Source organism: Aphis gossypii, chromosome 2 (genome assembly GCF_020184175.1).
Source record: "Aphis gossypii isolate Hap1 chromosome 2, ASM2018417v2, whole genome shotgun sequence".
NCBI classification, from domain to species: domain Eukaryota; kingdom Metazoa; phylum Arthropoda; class Insecta; order Hemiptera; family Aphididae; genus Aphis; species Aphis gossypii.
Window position 1 is genome coordinate 54793340 of NC_065531.1, and position 18733 is coordinate 54812072.

Sequence of the window (18733 nt, forward strand, 5' to 3'; positions counted from 1 at the left end):
TCGGTCCTTAATATATAATTATACATATATTATATGTATATAATATAGGTACCGAATACTACGTAACAACAATATGTGCCCTCCCGCGGCGATACGTTCGGTTTAACGTTATTGCATCAAGATCGGGGTGAGCACGACAGTGTACGCGGGTGGGTAAGGCTGACGAATAAGTACAGACGCCCCTGAAAAGGAGGCCAATAACACCGAAATGTGAAATGATATATCGCGCGCGCCGGAGATGTCATTGCGCAAACGGGGCCCCGCCACAGCCGGCCGCGACGTTGCCGTCTGTTGCGCCAGCGAGTGGGGAGAACCGTTCCAGTGCCCGTGACGGTGTTGCTCGAGTCGCCAAAGTCGCTTACGCGTCCGCGACGACCACTTTATACCGACGGCAGTGGCGGCAGCACCTGAGATGGTTATGGTGGAGGTAGTCGGTGGAGATAGTGGTGGTGGTAATGGTAGTCGTCGTCGACTATTCCGGAAACGATTTCGAGCGATTCTTTTCATTTATTTATACATAATAATATATTCTTTTTTTTATTCATAAATAATAAAATAATCAATAATCTCCGTTGTCGTCCCCTGCAGAGGAACCGTTTATCGAATAATACCAATAACGTAGACGTAGACGACGAATCTTGGAGTTATATGTATTAGTTAAAAAATTGATAATTTTTCAAAAAGTTATTATATCGCTCCAACGACGTGACGACCCACTGCACTAGTATGGGATGATCATTATTAATATTATTAAGAAATCGAAAACAACAGTGGATGAGCTGCTGATGCTACTGGATAAACCTTTTATCGGACGATGGACTCACGGTGAGAAAGGTATCGATTTCCGGGAACATTTTGACGTTTTGACTAATCTTCAACAACAAAGCCGGCGCTAACGCAACCCCATTGATGATGGATTTTCAGCTAAAGACGGGAACGAACGTATCACGGTGTGCCCCAAAATGCACACCAAATGCCGACCGCACATCGATCACAAAAGGGACTGTTTTGACGAAAGAAATACTGTCCGTTTCGTTTATAGTAATTTAAATGATTAATACGCACGACAATGTGACCACTGTTAAATCTCGCAGTCAAAATTGGCCGTAGTGGTTGAAACAACTAGATAATTATAATATTATTATATCACTAATCGTTTGAGACCTGATAACGAGCACTTGAGTGCTTAACAATGAAATTATTGGTGTCACAGACACAAATCGTCTCAAAACAATAATTATGTTCACAGGAATTGGATTTTTTTTAACTTTCGTCATTGAGAATTCCTAAAATAGAAGCAATGAACGCCTAATAATCTTGGGTGGTGAGTTTTCATAAGGTTCGTGATGATTTTTTTTCGTTTTAAAATTTTGCGAGTAAGTCTGAGTGCTGAGTTGGTGCACAAACCCACATACATTGACTCTTGATAGATATAAACGCGCCTATTAACGGTGTTCTACGTAACTATAGTGTTATTTTATACTCACCGACTACGTAAACAAAAAAATAATAATAATAATAAAACAAACAGACGAGGGTATAAATTTTTTAGATATCTTTGTAATTCATTTTGTGGAATTCCACGATCTCGTATACGTATATCTACAACGAATAACGACGACGTGCGTAGAGCCTAAATAATTAATTTTGTTTGATTGCAGGCTATAAAACACGGTTCATAGATACTGTATAAAATATAATTCTTCTATTTAATAAAACGTTTTAATTAATAGTTGTGTAGTTTACGATTACGCAATAAAAGAAAGTTTATTTTCGTTTGTACACACATAAATTCAAAGGGTTAAAGGAAACGAATATAATTCGGTTCAACTTTTACCCTAGTAATTTGAAATACACCTTCAAAGTATTAGTCCAGTGACATAAATTCCAAGTAAAAACGAGGTGAACATTTCTCAAACAAAGTTCATAATTCGTAAATAAAATTATTAATATAGTATATAGACCAACGTAAAAGTAAATAAGAGATTATTTACAATTAGGTATAACAAAATATAAATGATATTAACACTTGATGTTATAAAATTACACTATCCAAAAATATAACAAACATTGATTAATACAAAATTCTATTGTAAACTTGAAATTTTTATAGTTAACATTTATTTAAATATTAATTCAAATTAAATTAATAAACTATAAACGGGACTATACATATTACATATGCATATAATATACTTTAAAGCATCAATTAATTAATTAATTAATATACAAAATGTTTATTATGCTAGGTGCCTAGAAACTATTTTACTCACTATTTTATTTTCTTTATGAAAATTTCAAATAAAACACTATTTTGACAAAATTAAATACATACTTAGTAATACATAATATTTTTCTTGATTGCAAAGTTATTTACATTCAATGTAATTTACAACCATTATAAAAGCACCTTTGAAATTGGAAATTGTGAAAAATAATTTTATATATTTTTTACAGTATCATTTGCTCAATATGTAAAATCCGTAATTTTATACGATAGAACAATTTTTAAAGGGGGTATCACATTATAATACTATAGTCTACAATAACATTTCGACACCTGAACAACATTCCATCACATAAAATGTATTTGAAGGTTTTGTACATACTTAAAAAACGATTGAACTAAAAAGGAACCCTACTAAAAATAGACTCGCCTACACAAGAAAAAGTATGATATGAATACCAAGGGCTTGAATAAATATAGGTAAATAATATACGTCAAAAATAAATATAACTTTTTTGTTTATCAAAAATTACAATCTGTAAATATCGAGGTAAATATTTACAATAGTTTTGATAACATATATATATATATATATATATATATAACAGGGAAAAATTTACTTTAGGAGACTCATTTTGGAGGCACTTCTACTGACAATAGTTTTTGTATTTTTTATACATAACATTTAACATTATAATACGAGTATGCATAAACATCGCGAAGCAGCACACCACACACACATTACACTAATGTACCTAGGTTGATTAATTTACAATAAAAAAGTCAAGTTTCTTATTATTTTCGTTTTTGATTACTTTATAATTGACAAATAATGCGAGAAAACTAAGTTACTAAATAGATATAATATGATAAACTAAATCGATTATAATTTATAAGACTTCAGTAACAGTAATTATAACAGTAATGATATCAATACTGGAAAAACAAATCTAAACAACATATTGGCGACTATCATCGTGTAATATAATCACGGATCGAAGCGTAGCAAACACCAAATTACAAACAATGTTAGACGCTCATCGAAAACAAAATCCTTCGACATAATTGACGTTAATTGAACTCATCCTCTACGCTTGAAAAAATAAACCATTATGAAATCGGTCCATAATATATATTATAATAATACAATAGCCGTGTTATGACTATGGGGAATTATTATTTATTATGCATAATATATAGGTACCTATATCATAAATGGAAAATAAGAATGTTGGTGAAAAATAAAAAGCTTAAGTGCAACAAGAAGTGAAGCGCGACGACCACGTATATTGAATAATAAATTCAAATAAATATATATTTTACGCGATTTTTTTATTTAAATAAAATCATTGTGATCGTGACGCAAGATGTTTACAGCAAACTTGGGAAATTTTCTTTTGGTTTTCCTTCCACGACACTTTAATTGGAAACAATATGAGTGAAGAATTCATTGTAGAGAAATGTTAAACAAGTCCTTATACTTTAAACGTTAGACAACGAAGAGCGAGGATAAAGAAGAAAAAGAACTCTAGTGAAATGCATAACAGTGTACGCGAAAATACAGATAGGTACGAAGCACTTATCTTTATTGAGCAATCGACCATTTACCTCTTCCGACATTTTACGATCATAAAGTATAGACAAATCGTCAAAGATTGGCGAATTTTAAATTTTTCAAAACGTCGTGTGTTTTCATGTAATTTATTCATCCGATGTTACGATGAGTATACATACATACGACAGCAGTTGGCGGTTTTCAAGGTAAAACGGCTGCAACGTCGATGGTTTATATAATAATAAATATACATACATACTACATAGAAGCAGTTAGGCACCTATCATGTTATTATTATATCATTTTTTTTTTTTTTTGTCAACCATCCACCTCTACTGCTTACGTGAACAGACCTAATAATAATAAACTCTATCATGAGATAAGACACACCCAGAAGACCCGATTTCTAATCTCATGTTCGACGCGGGCCCCTACTACCTATTGTACCATCATCGCACGAATGTAAAATTTTTACCATCGACTTTCCAATGGAAAATGTCAATGTCAGTTTGACACCAAATAAAAGTCGACACGTCATATACACAGGACGTGTTGTATTTTCCATAACGAAGATAATGTATTAATATACGTCATATATAAGTATAATAGACGGAGACGAGAGGATGTAAATGGAAAATCCTATGCGACAGCCGACTACTACTGTAATAATATATATATAAGAAGTAGTTATATCGTAAGTGAGTAAGGTGCATGCGACGAGGAGCGGCTCTGTTCGGGTTTCGTCCGCAATCTTCTCGTTAATCCTCTTCAACCGAAGGGGGAAAGTTCGCGAGACACACGGAAATCGGATGATCCCGACATCTCGTACACTCTTAAACAAGTATTAAATTTACTGAACAGCACTACTGTACTATTGCCTACCTACGTCACTGCAAATGGAACCGAAACAAAAACCGATTTTTTTCGAACAGCGGGTGCGGCGCGGCAGCATGTAAAAACTTTGACGGCCGATATTCGACGCCGGTCAGACACGTGCGCAATAATATATAGAACGCACGTTATCAATGCGTTGACAGGGAATAAATCATGTCAATCTATGACTGTATGGTGCGAATGCGATAAGAAATGTCCACTTTCTACGACCCAAATACCGGGTTGCCGAGGGGATTTAACGTCGGCGAAGGACGTATGTTTCCGTGCCAAATGTGGAGCGATGGGTGCGGCTACCATGAAGAAATAAAATTTGGAAAACAACTCACGTAGTCATATAGCTGAGTCCTCCACGGTTGTGCGAAGACGGAGAGTTCCTCAAGCCTTCGAAAGGATTAGGTTTTGGACGGTAATTCATGGTAGTAATGATGAAGATGACTATTGCAGCAGCGGCAATTCAGTTTCTCTGAAGCGGTTCAGAAATACGACATAATGAATATCGCAAGCGAAGACGCCGACGACGGATTTACACCACCGACACTCGACGACTTTTAAACTCTATAAAGCCACAACGATCTACACATCAATTATATAATATTTTCACTTGTCGTGCGTACCGCGTCGGATACGACAGCGACCACCGCCGACACTAATCACTCGGAACACAATAACACCAGCATTTATTATAGAATTTTATAGAATAGGACGCGCACAAACGCACACACACACACACATACACTTTAACGATACGATCACGGATTTTAGCGCACACGCATAAAACGATTTACATGAAATAAAAATATGTTACACTCGAGGGCGGCGGCCACACAAACGATCGCGCGAAATATATATCGTAGGTATTGAAATTTTTTTTTTTTAAATAGCGACTACAAATTTTGTCGTAAAAATTTTATTATTTAAAAAAAAAAAATTATTATTTTTACGGAGCGGACGAGCGACCGGAGACCAATCGTACGGAAGCCATATTGAGTGTCCGCCGCCTCTGCCGTTGTGAGAGAAGAGCGCGCCGCGCGCCGGTGGTAGCGGTGTATGTACACCGCCACCCCGACTACCCTACCCCCACCACAATGAATGCATTGTGGAAGGGATAGACGTGAGCAGTGGGGAAAACGCTACAGCGATCGGGTGGCCTGTAGGTGGTAGGGGGTACGCGTGGCGGTGCATGTCTCGGGCCGGCGGTAAAGGACACACACACAGGCGCGCGCACAGTTGTAATCGGACGTGAAGTGGGACGGAATATTATGGGTCGGGCGACGGGTGGTGGGGGCGGGGCTGGCGCGCGTGTGTGTTTGTACAGAGCGATCGCGGTGTACGGCCCATTAACAAGTGAAAAGTTTACCGAAATAAAAAATCCTCACCCCATTCTACTTCACGCGCATAATCGCAGAGAACTCCTGCTGCCGACGCCACCGATGACGATCGACCGACGACGATCAATGACGTGTCGCGACCAGAAATCGCGCGCGATATATTGTCAAATCGGTATGCTAATCGCGAGCGTATATAACGGGCCAGAGGACGGCAGGGACGGCACGTAACGGTGTGTACGTGTATTATTTACGAAAAAGGAATGTAAAAAAAAAAAAAATCCAGTTTGGACTGTCATACGTCACTATTTTTGCACCGTCGACACCGACTATATTATAATAATTGCAACATTTTATAGGTGCCTGCTATAAAAATAAATGTAATATAGATGTACGTGATATTAGATAAATGTATGTTTGCGTTTCCTTGTTTGCAACTTTTGAACACCGACTGTCTTTTCGCCCGCCCCCTCCCCTACATACCACCCACAAATACGATACTATTAATGCAGTCCCGGCGGCCCTTTCGCAGCACAGCCAATAACCTCTTTAGTCGTTTATAAAACGATTGCAGAAAGCCAGAAATGCCCACGGGGTCAGTGATCCATATTTCGTATATTGTATGTATGTGGGTATGTATATATATAATATACACGTACGGCGCGTGTACACTTTACGAGTGATAGTACGCTATAAAAATGCATTGTATAATCTTTTACGGTATTTTATAGTTTGTCATTTTCAATCCGATTTTCGATAAATTAAATGTTATACATCGATAATGACAAGTAATAACATACACCACTGTTCCGAACGATTAAGATCTGAAAATAGTACACGTTCGCTGATAATTCATAAATGATAATAATGTGTTTATTCATAATATTATACTACGACTCGATTGTGTCGCAATAACAATTGTCGAAAAAACACTCATAATTCGTGACTACTATACTAATTATTGTACCGCGTCTCCATATCTGTATAAGTTGTCGAATTTTATACGATGGTTATAAGACAAAAAAATTAAACAAGAAAACCAAAGAGAAAAAACTATTTAAAACCACTATTTAATATCGAGGCTACGCAATATTGAGTTTTTGTTTTTAACATCATTTTTTTTTTCGTCCGTTCAATTCAATTGTAGTCTACTTATAGTCTGCAGTTCTGTGTAAATTTCAATTCGACGATTTTATAAATACGATGATGTTGATAATAATATGATACGTATAATAAATTATTGCAGTAGGCAGTAGCTATTGCGATTTTTGAGACGACAACAACGAGTAAAAAAAAAAATATATATATTTGTTTTTCAGTATTTACACACCGGTAAACAAGTCGTGACGCGTTTCTATAAATATTTTCGACAACAAACACGAAAACAACGTGTATTATTATGCCATCAATACGACATTTTGTGAGCGTGCATTCGATTTTTGACGGTACGTATTGTGTCGGTTTTCAAAATAGTCGTAAAACGTCCGCCGCCGGGCCGGAAGAAATGACCTAACACCCCGTACATGATGCATGCATGGGCTTGCAACGACACAGCGGCGGTAGTTGTGTGATGCGTGGTAAATTCGTAATTTATCGTTAAGGTTCGAAAAATCGAAAGGGATGAGTTTTATTATTTTCAACGCACAAAGGAGAGTATTTTCATACGTAAGACACGTACGCATACGTCTCCTAGGGTATTTTTTCTCATTTTTTTTTCGATTTTAGTCTTCTCTGGTTTCTTCTGTTTTTCATTTCAGACAATCGCCGTCAAAGTCGATGCTATTATAGTTGTTGCAAAGAGTATCTAAATATAGGATATTTATAGATTGAGACCAGTTTTTTAATGTTATGTGTTATCCTTACTTCCTCAATACGACCTTGAATCCATGAATATTATAGGTACGCTAATAATATAATATACCCACTAACTCTACTATGGACTATTATACGGCGTATCCGTTTTATTTTTTTATTGGATCTCAGTAATGACGCACTATCGACAGTGATGGAGTGGAGTCCGCGGAGTCATTAAAAAATAATTGTATATAATACACCTATCAGATAAATAAAATAAAATTATAATATTTGTTTTGGTTCTTATGAGAAAATTTGATAGACTGACTCGGGGCCACTATATAGTAACAAAAAATCTCCATCACATATATGATATAATGCAGCAACATAAACTGCTGGAACAAGTACAATGTTTTTTTTTAGATTGTTACTGTAAAGGAATATAAATACGATTTTCATCCAATTTATTTAATTGCACAAACAATTACCTACATATGCAGTCATGTAGGTATAAACTATATCTAGGTACGCATCATGCGTATAGAATAGCAAGAATCGCAGACACCTGAATAAACACAATCGTGTTTGTTTACATATATTTTTTTAGTGGCATAATAAAATTAATGTCTATTAGAAATTTACAACGGTTAAAATATATCAAGTGGATTTCATACATTTATTATATGACACCACAGGTAACTTACCACCAATATGAATAATCCGACATTATATTATGCTGAAAATACTATGAAATAATACATAAAATGGGAATTCACTTATCCAGCTCCGGATAGAGAAGGTATCGGCCCACCGAGTTTTAGAATTTTAACCAGCCCTAAAAATGTTAGCGGCCCATTTTTCAATAATATAAAGTCATTAATTCATATTTATATACATTTTTGAGCTGTTAAGAGTAACAGAGTTTGGGGTATTCAAATATTTTTGATTATATATTACTAAGTCGGTCTAAATTTTAAGCGGCCCACCGAGTTTTACACGGTAACTCGCCGGGTCTATCCGGGCCTGCACTTATCAGATGATCGGAAGATAATATATTAACAATGTATAATTTTATCAAAATAATAAACTAAATACTATATGAATTAGTAGTTGTATGACCATCGGTCTATTTATACTGGTGATAAATTAACACCATAGGTGAATTCTAATAACAAATTACAATTTATAAAATTGTAATGAATACAAAATGTAAATTTGAATGCAAATTAGTTAGATTTATGGACGTAGCCCATTCGCCTCCCGTTTTGCAAAAAATTCAATTTCTAAACAGCTCCCGTCAAAAAAGTTTTTACGATCAGGTAAATTTCCAAACGGCTCCGGTTTTTTACAACACAAATTCATTTTCATTTCATATAGGCTTAAAACTGTCTCAAAAGAGGTATAGTAAAGCATGTGTTAACTAAGTAAATAATAAAAATTATATTGAACACATTTTTCAGAAAAATCATATATTATTGTGAATTTTTTATTAAAATAATATTAAATTTTAGCGTTAAATTGAAAAAACTGCATGTATAAATAGAAATATAAAAAAAAAAATCATACGTTGGGTAATTTTTTAGGTATATATTTTTTATATAATCCATACGTGTTATTTCACACGATGAAAATTTGTCAATGATGTTCCAAATGATATCCTGATTTTTTATAAATTTAGGTGTACAATGTACATGATAGCTTAATTTAATTTTTAATTTTTTTCTACGGGAACCGTTTAGGAATTTACCTGTTCACGCGTTAAACCTTTTTTGACGAGAGCTGAGAACAGTTTGGGATTCGCCAAGATTTTTAAACAACTATAAGTACAATATAGGGAAAAAATCAATCACAGTCTGCCAAGAGAAATATATTAATTGCTGATAAAATTCCAACCACAGAAGTTGCCTTTAGGACAGTGGCCCTATAATCAACAATCGAACTAATGGTACGTGAGTTGTACAGTACAAAGGTTTCTTATTAAGTGTTATTCCCCTCTTCCATGTTTTAATAAATAATAACTTACTATAAAGAATAGCTAATATTATTGTAAATTCAATTTTTAATAGATAATATACTTAGTGTACCTATAGAATTCGACTGTAAGCATTTTATGAAATATCAAATAAGTAGTCTTTTTATTTACATAATGCCAATTCAATATAAGAATAAAATTGAATCATAATTATTATGTATATTGGCTTAAGTCACTCGGCATTATACATTTATGCCTCAATTATTTATATTAACGGCACATCATTTTATGTCTAATCTCACGTTGTCGTCGATCTAATTACGTTCACCAAAGCACCAAACGATGTTGTCACGTTGACGTGGCCATCGTCAACGCACATGCACACAGCGTTATTGTGCGTGTGTCGCACTAGACAGATTTAATGACGTCAGAGTTTATTCCGTATAAAACGACGAGTTCTATAAATAGCAAAACAAGTTTTCCTAGTCGATAAAAAAATAAAAAACGCGCTTTCGATTTTACTCTTCAACTATATTATATAGTGTGCCATAGGCCCCAAGCTTATAGAGCTAGAGGCCAAAGCAGTATACGAGATATTGTCTTTTTCCGGTACATTTCTTCTTCGTGGTTAGTTCCTCTTTCTCTTACTCGTCATTGTCGTTATATATATTATATGCCGGGTCCAATTCATCTGTGAGCGGTTAATTCAATTTATGTAGAATAGTAGACAAGTCGATACTGTGCAATGCAGACATGCGTCTGCACCGAATCGATTATTATTCACTAGCAGTCGTACATGTATATAATGGTTATAATATATGTCATGTACGGTTTGAAACTCCCCCGTCAATTTGTTGAAAGTTTTAAATAATCAATGAAGCCTGAACATTGTTTAACGCACCGAAATGGAAAACAGACAATTTTTGTTTACAACCATTATATTATTATTTATTATATTTTAATTTAACTATAACACTTTTTCAAGAAATATTTGTAATATATATATTTTGTTATCATGCCTGGTCGAATAGAACGCGTTAAACTACACATTACACTAGTTATACATATTTTGAATAACGAGAAGGGTGACTAGTTTTCTAAACCTACTGAGATGAGTAGTGTGTGCACTGTGCATACTGCACAGTAATAATTATACCTTTTTCTGGTCTATATCAGAACGACGACGACGACGAAGACATCGTTGTAAGTTAACTGGTATAATATGGTATAACACCTGTCCGACGCGTGTACTGAAAATGCGCGTGCGTCTACACTATATTATAAGCCTCTCCTGATATAATAAACAACTATAAAAAATGTGAACTACAAAATCCCACGCTTATATCACATGATTCATCGAAACTCTCGTTATATTGTAGTGTTTGTAAATTATAAAAATGCATATTGTAAATTTGAAATTTATCAAAGACTGTATTAGTTATATATTATATTATTATTAGGTATTTATAATATTGTATGGCTCTGAGGACTGAGAAGGTATTTTATGGCTTATGTATTTACACCTACAATGACTACAAAACTTAAAATTTTAGCTATCAACAAAAAAAAAAAAAAAACGATATAACGAAATTGGATTTTATAAATGGCCTTCAATTGAAATAATTTGTTGGTCGGTAATTTAATGAATATAAAATATTATAAGCTAACTTTTCTACACTATCAGTTCAATTATAACTTGGAATTCAAAGTGGGAAATTGAAAAAAATAATTTTAAAATATTACAAAGTATAAATAAAATATAGACAGGTAAATTTTAAATTTAAAAATGTTTAGAACTTGAATTAGAAACTTCATAAAAATTGTACATTACATGGTAACATAATATTTTCTTTCAAGATAAGATTCCTGATTTTTATTAATAATTACTAATTATTAATATAGTAACCGATAAATATATGATTTTTAATCATTAAATGTACATTCGGACAACAGCCGTGTATAATTAACTATATTTTTAAAGAGTCCTGTATACTATATACACAACGGTTAGACAGTTAGTTTTTAAATCGTAATATTTTGCAAGAATAATAAATATTTTAAATTGGAGAGATTGAATTAGAACCACCAACGACATGGGGAAAGTAAATATAGTATCTCCTTGTATATATCTACCGCTACATAACTACTGCAGTATTATTACTGACCTTTTGTCTAATAAATAAATAAGATTTTACAATCTAACGAATTCTTTACGTTCTTCGAAATCTTAATATATATATATATATATATTTGTCAGTCAAAAGAAGAGCTTTCACGGCAGTTATTTGTCTCCCATCGTGTATAAATTACGTTGCAAGTATTTCTCGGCACTGCGTTGCGAGTATTGTAGTGCTCGGTATATTTTGTTGGAATTCGGATTTTGTTCGAATTAAGTGAGTTTTGCCTAACGAAACGAGATAAAACCATTTCACATAGTGCGAAATACCCACCACCCACAGGCCACGGATCATCTTCTATATCGATCGACAGCAGTGGCGACTGGCGGCGATATAGTTTATACCATCACATTACCGCGCAGTGTACCTATATGTAAAATTGACGATACACAAAACTTATTTTGATATACAGATGGATTGAGAAAGTTATCTATATAATATAAGGCTAAAAGTGCCTCGCGTGGAGCTAGGAGGCACCTCGGAGATGTTGAGATCCCGAGCTAAACACACGTATCCCGTCATTAAAAACTGTGAAAAAACGCTAGATTAATGAAAAATTGTCACCAAGTAACCAGGGATAGGGGGTAATTTTTTACTGATATTTCAGCACGTCCGTATCACCACCGCGGCGCGTCACTACAGTTACATAACATTAACTATAACAATAATAATTATTGTTGTATAATGACGCAATGATAATATTTATTTTTTAATCTTTTAGAAAGTTTCTTTGTATTGCAGCTGCCTCACTACTATGTATTTATATAAGGACGGATTCCTTATATATGTTGTACGGTTATATGTATATCGAATCTATGTATAGCGAACGCCGCTTTTCGAAGATTTCCCAACAGGCAGATTGGTCTTCAAAATGTATATAAAGGATGAAAATACATATAATATTCTATTCAGTATAGAGTTATATATATATATACATTTTATATAATAAAATATGAAATGTTAACGGGTAAATATTATTATGTTATCGAAATAATTTAATGAGTGTTAACTGTTAATCGAAGATCGAACCACACACAAATTCCCTGTGTATAATTTTATAATTGATTATACATATCAATAAGCACTTCATTCAAAATAGTCACCTAAACCGATACATGACCAACTATCTTATAAAAAAACACATTAAAAAATTAAAAAACAAGGAAAAAATATAACCGTAAATATAAGTACATTGCGCACTCCTTTTGCTTGAACCGCCGCGGAGATTATAAAATAGTCGACAAAAGAATAACAAAATAATAATAATAATAATACAAAATTCCAGACCGATCATTCATTTCGAATACTTATAGTATATATACATAATACATATATACGAATCGAGTGTTGTGCGCGCGCGTGGACAAGTCAACTACGTCTACAGAAATAAAAATCCGAAGTATTCTACAGCAGTCTATAACTCTCGACGATGATTTCAATCTATATAGAGACCCGCGTGGAATTCATTTAACCCGCTAGCGGGACGCGTACCTGAATAATATTGCGAGCCGTATACAATATTATACATAAATAAAATTATTTTATTATTATTTTAGTCTATGGCCGCCGAGTAATTCTCTTTTCTTTGCGTGTTTTGTACCATAATGACGGTATTGGCATATTGCTTTTTTTCACAGACGAGTGATCGCGATTTGGTCCCCTTCGGTCTCACGTATTTTTAAAAGTCAACATTTCGCTAGATGTATTATGTATATTATGGTGGTTATTTAGTCTAAAACCGTAATTACACCAAAACACGAAATTATATTGGAAAACAAATATTGTATTCGTTTATTTTATATTTATGTTTATTTTACCTATAATTACACTTTACAGTATTTTTCGCACGCAACGAATGAAATAAAAGTTTTATTTTTCATTAACAACATTATCAATACTTTAACTCCAATAACCCTGAGGAAAATAAATGGAAGTGTACGGATTGAAAGAGTAATTTTTAAAAGTTTTTGAACAAATACTTAAATGTATAGTAATTTCCAAATAGTTATTAATTATATCGCTTAAATGCTAAAAAATATACATAAAGTCAGATTATTTATACTGATGACTGACCACGATTGGTCTATGCATATTTCTAATTTCATCGGCGAAAATTATTTCGTACAATATTCATAAAAACCAACATAAATCAGTATTAGAAAAAGTATATATTTATAGATAAATAATAGAAATATGTTCGTGTTTATATACAGTTACGATTTTAAGAATATTCAATGTAGAATAATTCATACAAGTCAAAAATTGTTTAAAAATAACTCCATTAAATTAGTCATCGACGAATTACATTTTTCAGAAAACGTGTGGTTTGAAAGAATTTTTTATTATTTGTGATATTTTCTTTTGCGAATTTATTAAATATTACGTCATTTTCTCGAAATTATAAATCGATGTGATGTTATTATTATGTGTATTATGTAGTATGTTGATAGGTATTAAGGTATACGATAATTATATGTGTACAAATTCGTATAATTTATCTTTTTTACGCTTTGCGCGAACATAATAACACTTTAACGCTAATCTTAAACTTACAGCAAACTACATTTCGTGTTTACTGTAGGCACAATGAAGTGTTGTGATACTTATTGATACATTTATTATATGGACCCAGCGATGAAGCAAAGGGACCGAGTGAAAATGGTGTTTATTATCATGTGCGTTAAAATCAAAAACGCCACGTGAAGATAATATTATACAATATGCATAATTTTATACCCAAGAGTCGTTGTAATTTACAAATATATTGATGACGGCTGTATAATTTCAGGAGGGTGGGAAAACGTTCGATTCGAATAAACGAGTCGCGACGTGCTCTTGTTGGTTAATCGGTCGTCGGACGACTGGGCGATAAAACGTTATCTCGGGACCAAAGTGTGCGGTTTAGTGTTATTTTTCAAACATTTAGTAGCTTTCTCTATATCTATTATAAATGTATAATATTATTGAGGTGTACTAAGCTGAGGATTTGAATATTAAATAATACAGTAGTTTTATGTCAGAACAACTATGGGTGTCCCGCGAATCTGTTTATTGGCGTTAATTGTGTAGATATAGTCGCGAGTACTATCCCCAATCATACGATTAATTATTACAGGTTTCCACGCAATAGTGCAAAGATACCGAATTCCCAATGATAATACATATTTTATGTTTCAAAACGACTCCTATGTAAAATATGGGGTGTTTGACTAAAACGAGACTCAAGAAGCTATAGGTTCTCATCTATAGTTTACAAATAGATCCATTAATATTACTCCAAAATGCTCAAACCGTTCATTTACAATTTATAATAACAACATAATAGTTCTATATTAGCTGACGATTATAGTAAAATCTTGTCGGATGTAGAATATGTTTATTATTATATTATGAAATGGTTCACCTATATAATAGTGTAATACTGACCTACCTACACACAACACTGCACCCTACACATACTTTAAAACTCTTTTTCGACTTCCGTTATCGTGTCACCGCTGGTAAAATATGAATAATAAATATACTTTTTCTCAAAACGTACACGCGAATCACACACCCACCCGACGAAAAATCAATATGTATTCTCACAGACGCGTGTACGTAAATAATAAACAAGGAATGTAAAACATCAATATGTCGTATATTATCCAACTGATTCCCGACTAATACATCACTAAATTATATGGAGACGCTTACTGCAGACTTGCCGATAAAAATGCACATGGCTTATTAAAGTTTGAAACTATAAACATATTAAAATGTAATAAATGACGTAAGAAGCATTGATTTATAAAAGACTAAATCGTATACAATTATTATGATACGCAGTAGCTCATAAAGTCATGACAAATATAAAAAACTTTATGGGATTTAAAAAAAAAAAAAATAAAAATAAATCAACGGAGGTGCATATATAGAAGTATATACTATAGCAACAACGGTAAACGCGGTTGTCTAGCGATAAAACGGCGACGGGCATTGCGTGATGTATAATAGATTAGATACATAGGTATTCCGGCTGGAAACGGGTGGGGGGACGTGGAACGGGTACAGAGAAAACAGGAGTGAGCGAGCGAGAGAGAGACGGCTTGTTAATAAAATAATCGTCTCATCGCAGTTTCCCTTTTATTTCGGTAATATCCGTACACGCGCGGGATCTCGCGCACTACTGAATAATATGTACTGAATTATTATATTATACATAATAATATAATCATGGTAATTCCGTTATATTATATTTAAGACTCAGGCCGTTTAATCGCATAATATGTCATATTATATGCATTGTAAACGTCGCGTTGTGTTCACACCGTGTGGAGTGTGGAACAGCCGCGGTCGCTGACAAAAGGGTTTCGTGATCGCTACACAATATTACAATATTTACACACGTCGTATGTCGTGTACGTATCAATAGCGGCGACTGCGGTGTGGAGATACGCGTACGTTACGTCCGCACGCATGCGAAACGAAAAATAAAATAATATAATATTATTAACATCGTAATAATATACTTTGATATCGTGCACAATGGTTGTGGGTATGATGACGAGTAGAGTAAAAACGTCGTAAAAGTTTCGTTTAAAACGAATTATTTTAAACGCGACAACACGCTCGGTCACGACAACGACGACGACGATATAATTATCGTCGCGCGACGATTTCGCGAAGGATAAAAATAAAAATAATAACGTGTAATATCACAATAATATTATTCCGTACACACACATACGTATTATTACACATAATATTATTTTATCATACACACAATGGCGACGTTGTGCGTGAAGCCGCGAGTGCGCATAGTTCGTGTTCGCACGACCGATCGTGCGCGTGTGTGTACGTGTGCGCGTCGCGTTTATGATGATAATGAACGGCCTCGGTCCGGGTTATAACGGTATACGCGCGGAGGCCCGGTAATAATAATAATAATATATTATATCGGTTCCTCCGCCGCCGTCGCCGTCTCGGCCGGATATAATTCGTAATTGAAGAACACAGGCCCCTCGGGTGTAAGTGTAGGTATAGCTCGTATTATAGGTATTATAAATGGAAAATGGGAGAAAAAAAAACAAATCGGCGGCGCACGTATAGAAGACCCACCTACCCGCCGTGTAAGACGAGAGACGGAGAGACGGAGAGTGGGAGAGAGAGAGAGAGAGAGATGGACGAAGTATGAAATATATATAAAATAAAAAAAAAAAAAACAAATCGGTGAACGGCCGTCAAACTTTTACCGAGGCTTGCGCGAGCGGAGACAAAAAGAAAAGAAAAAAAAATAAATAAATAAAACCTCCGCGCACAACAATAGAAAACTGGTATTTCTCGGTTCAATGACAAGGCTGTTGTCGGCGCGTAAGGTCGGCGGCGGCGCCGACAAAACACACGATGATAATGCGATCGTCGTTGCTATAGAATACGAGCGATACGAACGGGTCACGATATTCGAAAAGTCCCTTTTTTTTTTATTTTTCTCGGGGTGAAAAACGGCGTTTTCCTCTCGCCGAGGGGTAATCTCTTCGCGTCCGATCGGATCACCGCGACGAAGTGCCTATGCAAAACCGCGTACGTCGCAGCGAGCTGCATTTGCATCCCAACGGAACGGAGCGACAGCGTTGGTGTAGTCGACGGTAAATCGCAAACACGGTGGCCGTGACGAGTTTCTTAATCCCTTTGCCGGCGGGAGGTCTGCCGCGAAGCGTTCCATTCTATTTTAAGGTTGTGGCGCCATCTGTCCGTCGATGACGACTCTTGCCGCCGCCCTCCTTCCGTTTGTCGTTCGCGCCCCTCCGTCAAAAATCGACTCGTCGTGACTGGTCGTAGATAAACCGATAACAATAACAACAATATTATGAAAACAAAATTTTTTCTCGTTTTTAAAGCGAAAATCAACCCGACGGCCTCGACGCTTTTATGGCGAATTTTATTATTTTTTTTCACCCGTTGCGCGTACACGAGCGCTGTTTTTCCGTTCACCGATGTCCCCCACCAGTTACCATCCGACGTAAATCGTAAGACGTTTCGCCGTAGTGGACCACATAATAATATCGCAATAATGTTTTTCAGACGTAAGAATAATAATATTATATTATGTTATTAATTTATCATATTTATTACACAATCGTGCGCCAGTCACCGATGTACGGTTGGTGTAGATGTCAGTGGCGTAATTAATAACGGTGAGAAGGGGTTATAGATATTTTTTGTATGCCGTAACCTGGAATTGGCATTTGAAACAACGCGGAACTTTGTCAGTATATGAACATTTTTTTTTTTTGAGTATTTATTCGGGTACCTTTAAACGTATGAAAAAATATTATTAAAAATTAAAAATTGCATAAAATATAGAGAGGATGACAAGTGTACAGGGTGTAAAAGAAAGAATTTACTGATATAATTAATTGTGTAATGATTTGTATTCTTATAAATATTTTATAATTTTTTTTAATATGATCGCTATTAATTATGCATTAAACGAAAAATAAATAATATTGAGAAGAATAAAATTTATCAGCAGTAACTATTATTCCAGCCGTCACCTTTTTTCGCCATGATTGTCCTTTCTGTTAACCACCAATATGTCATTGAGAATTAATGTTGAGAATGCCACCACAAATTTCAGTTTTTATATTTTGATAACCCCTTATTGTAAGAATTAAAATATTATATAATAGATCACATAGATAATATCTATCTATAGATATCATTTATTTTAAAATATATTATTATATTGGTGGCAATAAATGGAAAAATTGATTTTGGCGAAAAAGTTGATTACCCATTATGCCTACA

At 34.4% G+C, this 18733-nt stretch overlaps 1 protein-coding gene across 3 annotated transcripts in view; it reads right to left on the reverse strand.

Annotated features, from left to right (window-relative positions):
* Positions 1–18733, reverse strand: part of LOC114129000 (AF4/FMR2 family member lilli) — a 142021-nt gene that overhangs the window by 50155 nt on the left and 73133 nt on the right. The window contains exon 1 of one of the 3 annotated variants that reach the window (XM_027993617.2): positions 5003–5684. The exons of the other annotated variants lie outside the window; for them this stretch is intronic. Within the exon in view, the coding sequence (XP_027849418.2) occupies positions 5003–5091 (89 nt within the window). The 5' untranslated portion in view covers positions 5092–5684. Of the gene's footprint in view, positions 1–5002; positions 5685–18733 lie in introns of those variants that run through there. 3 annotated transcript variants of the gene reach the window in all.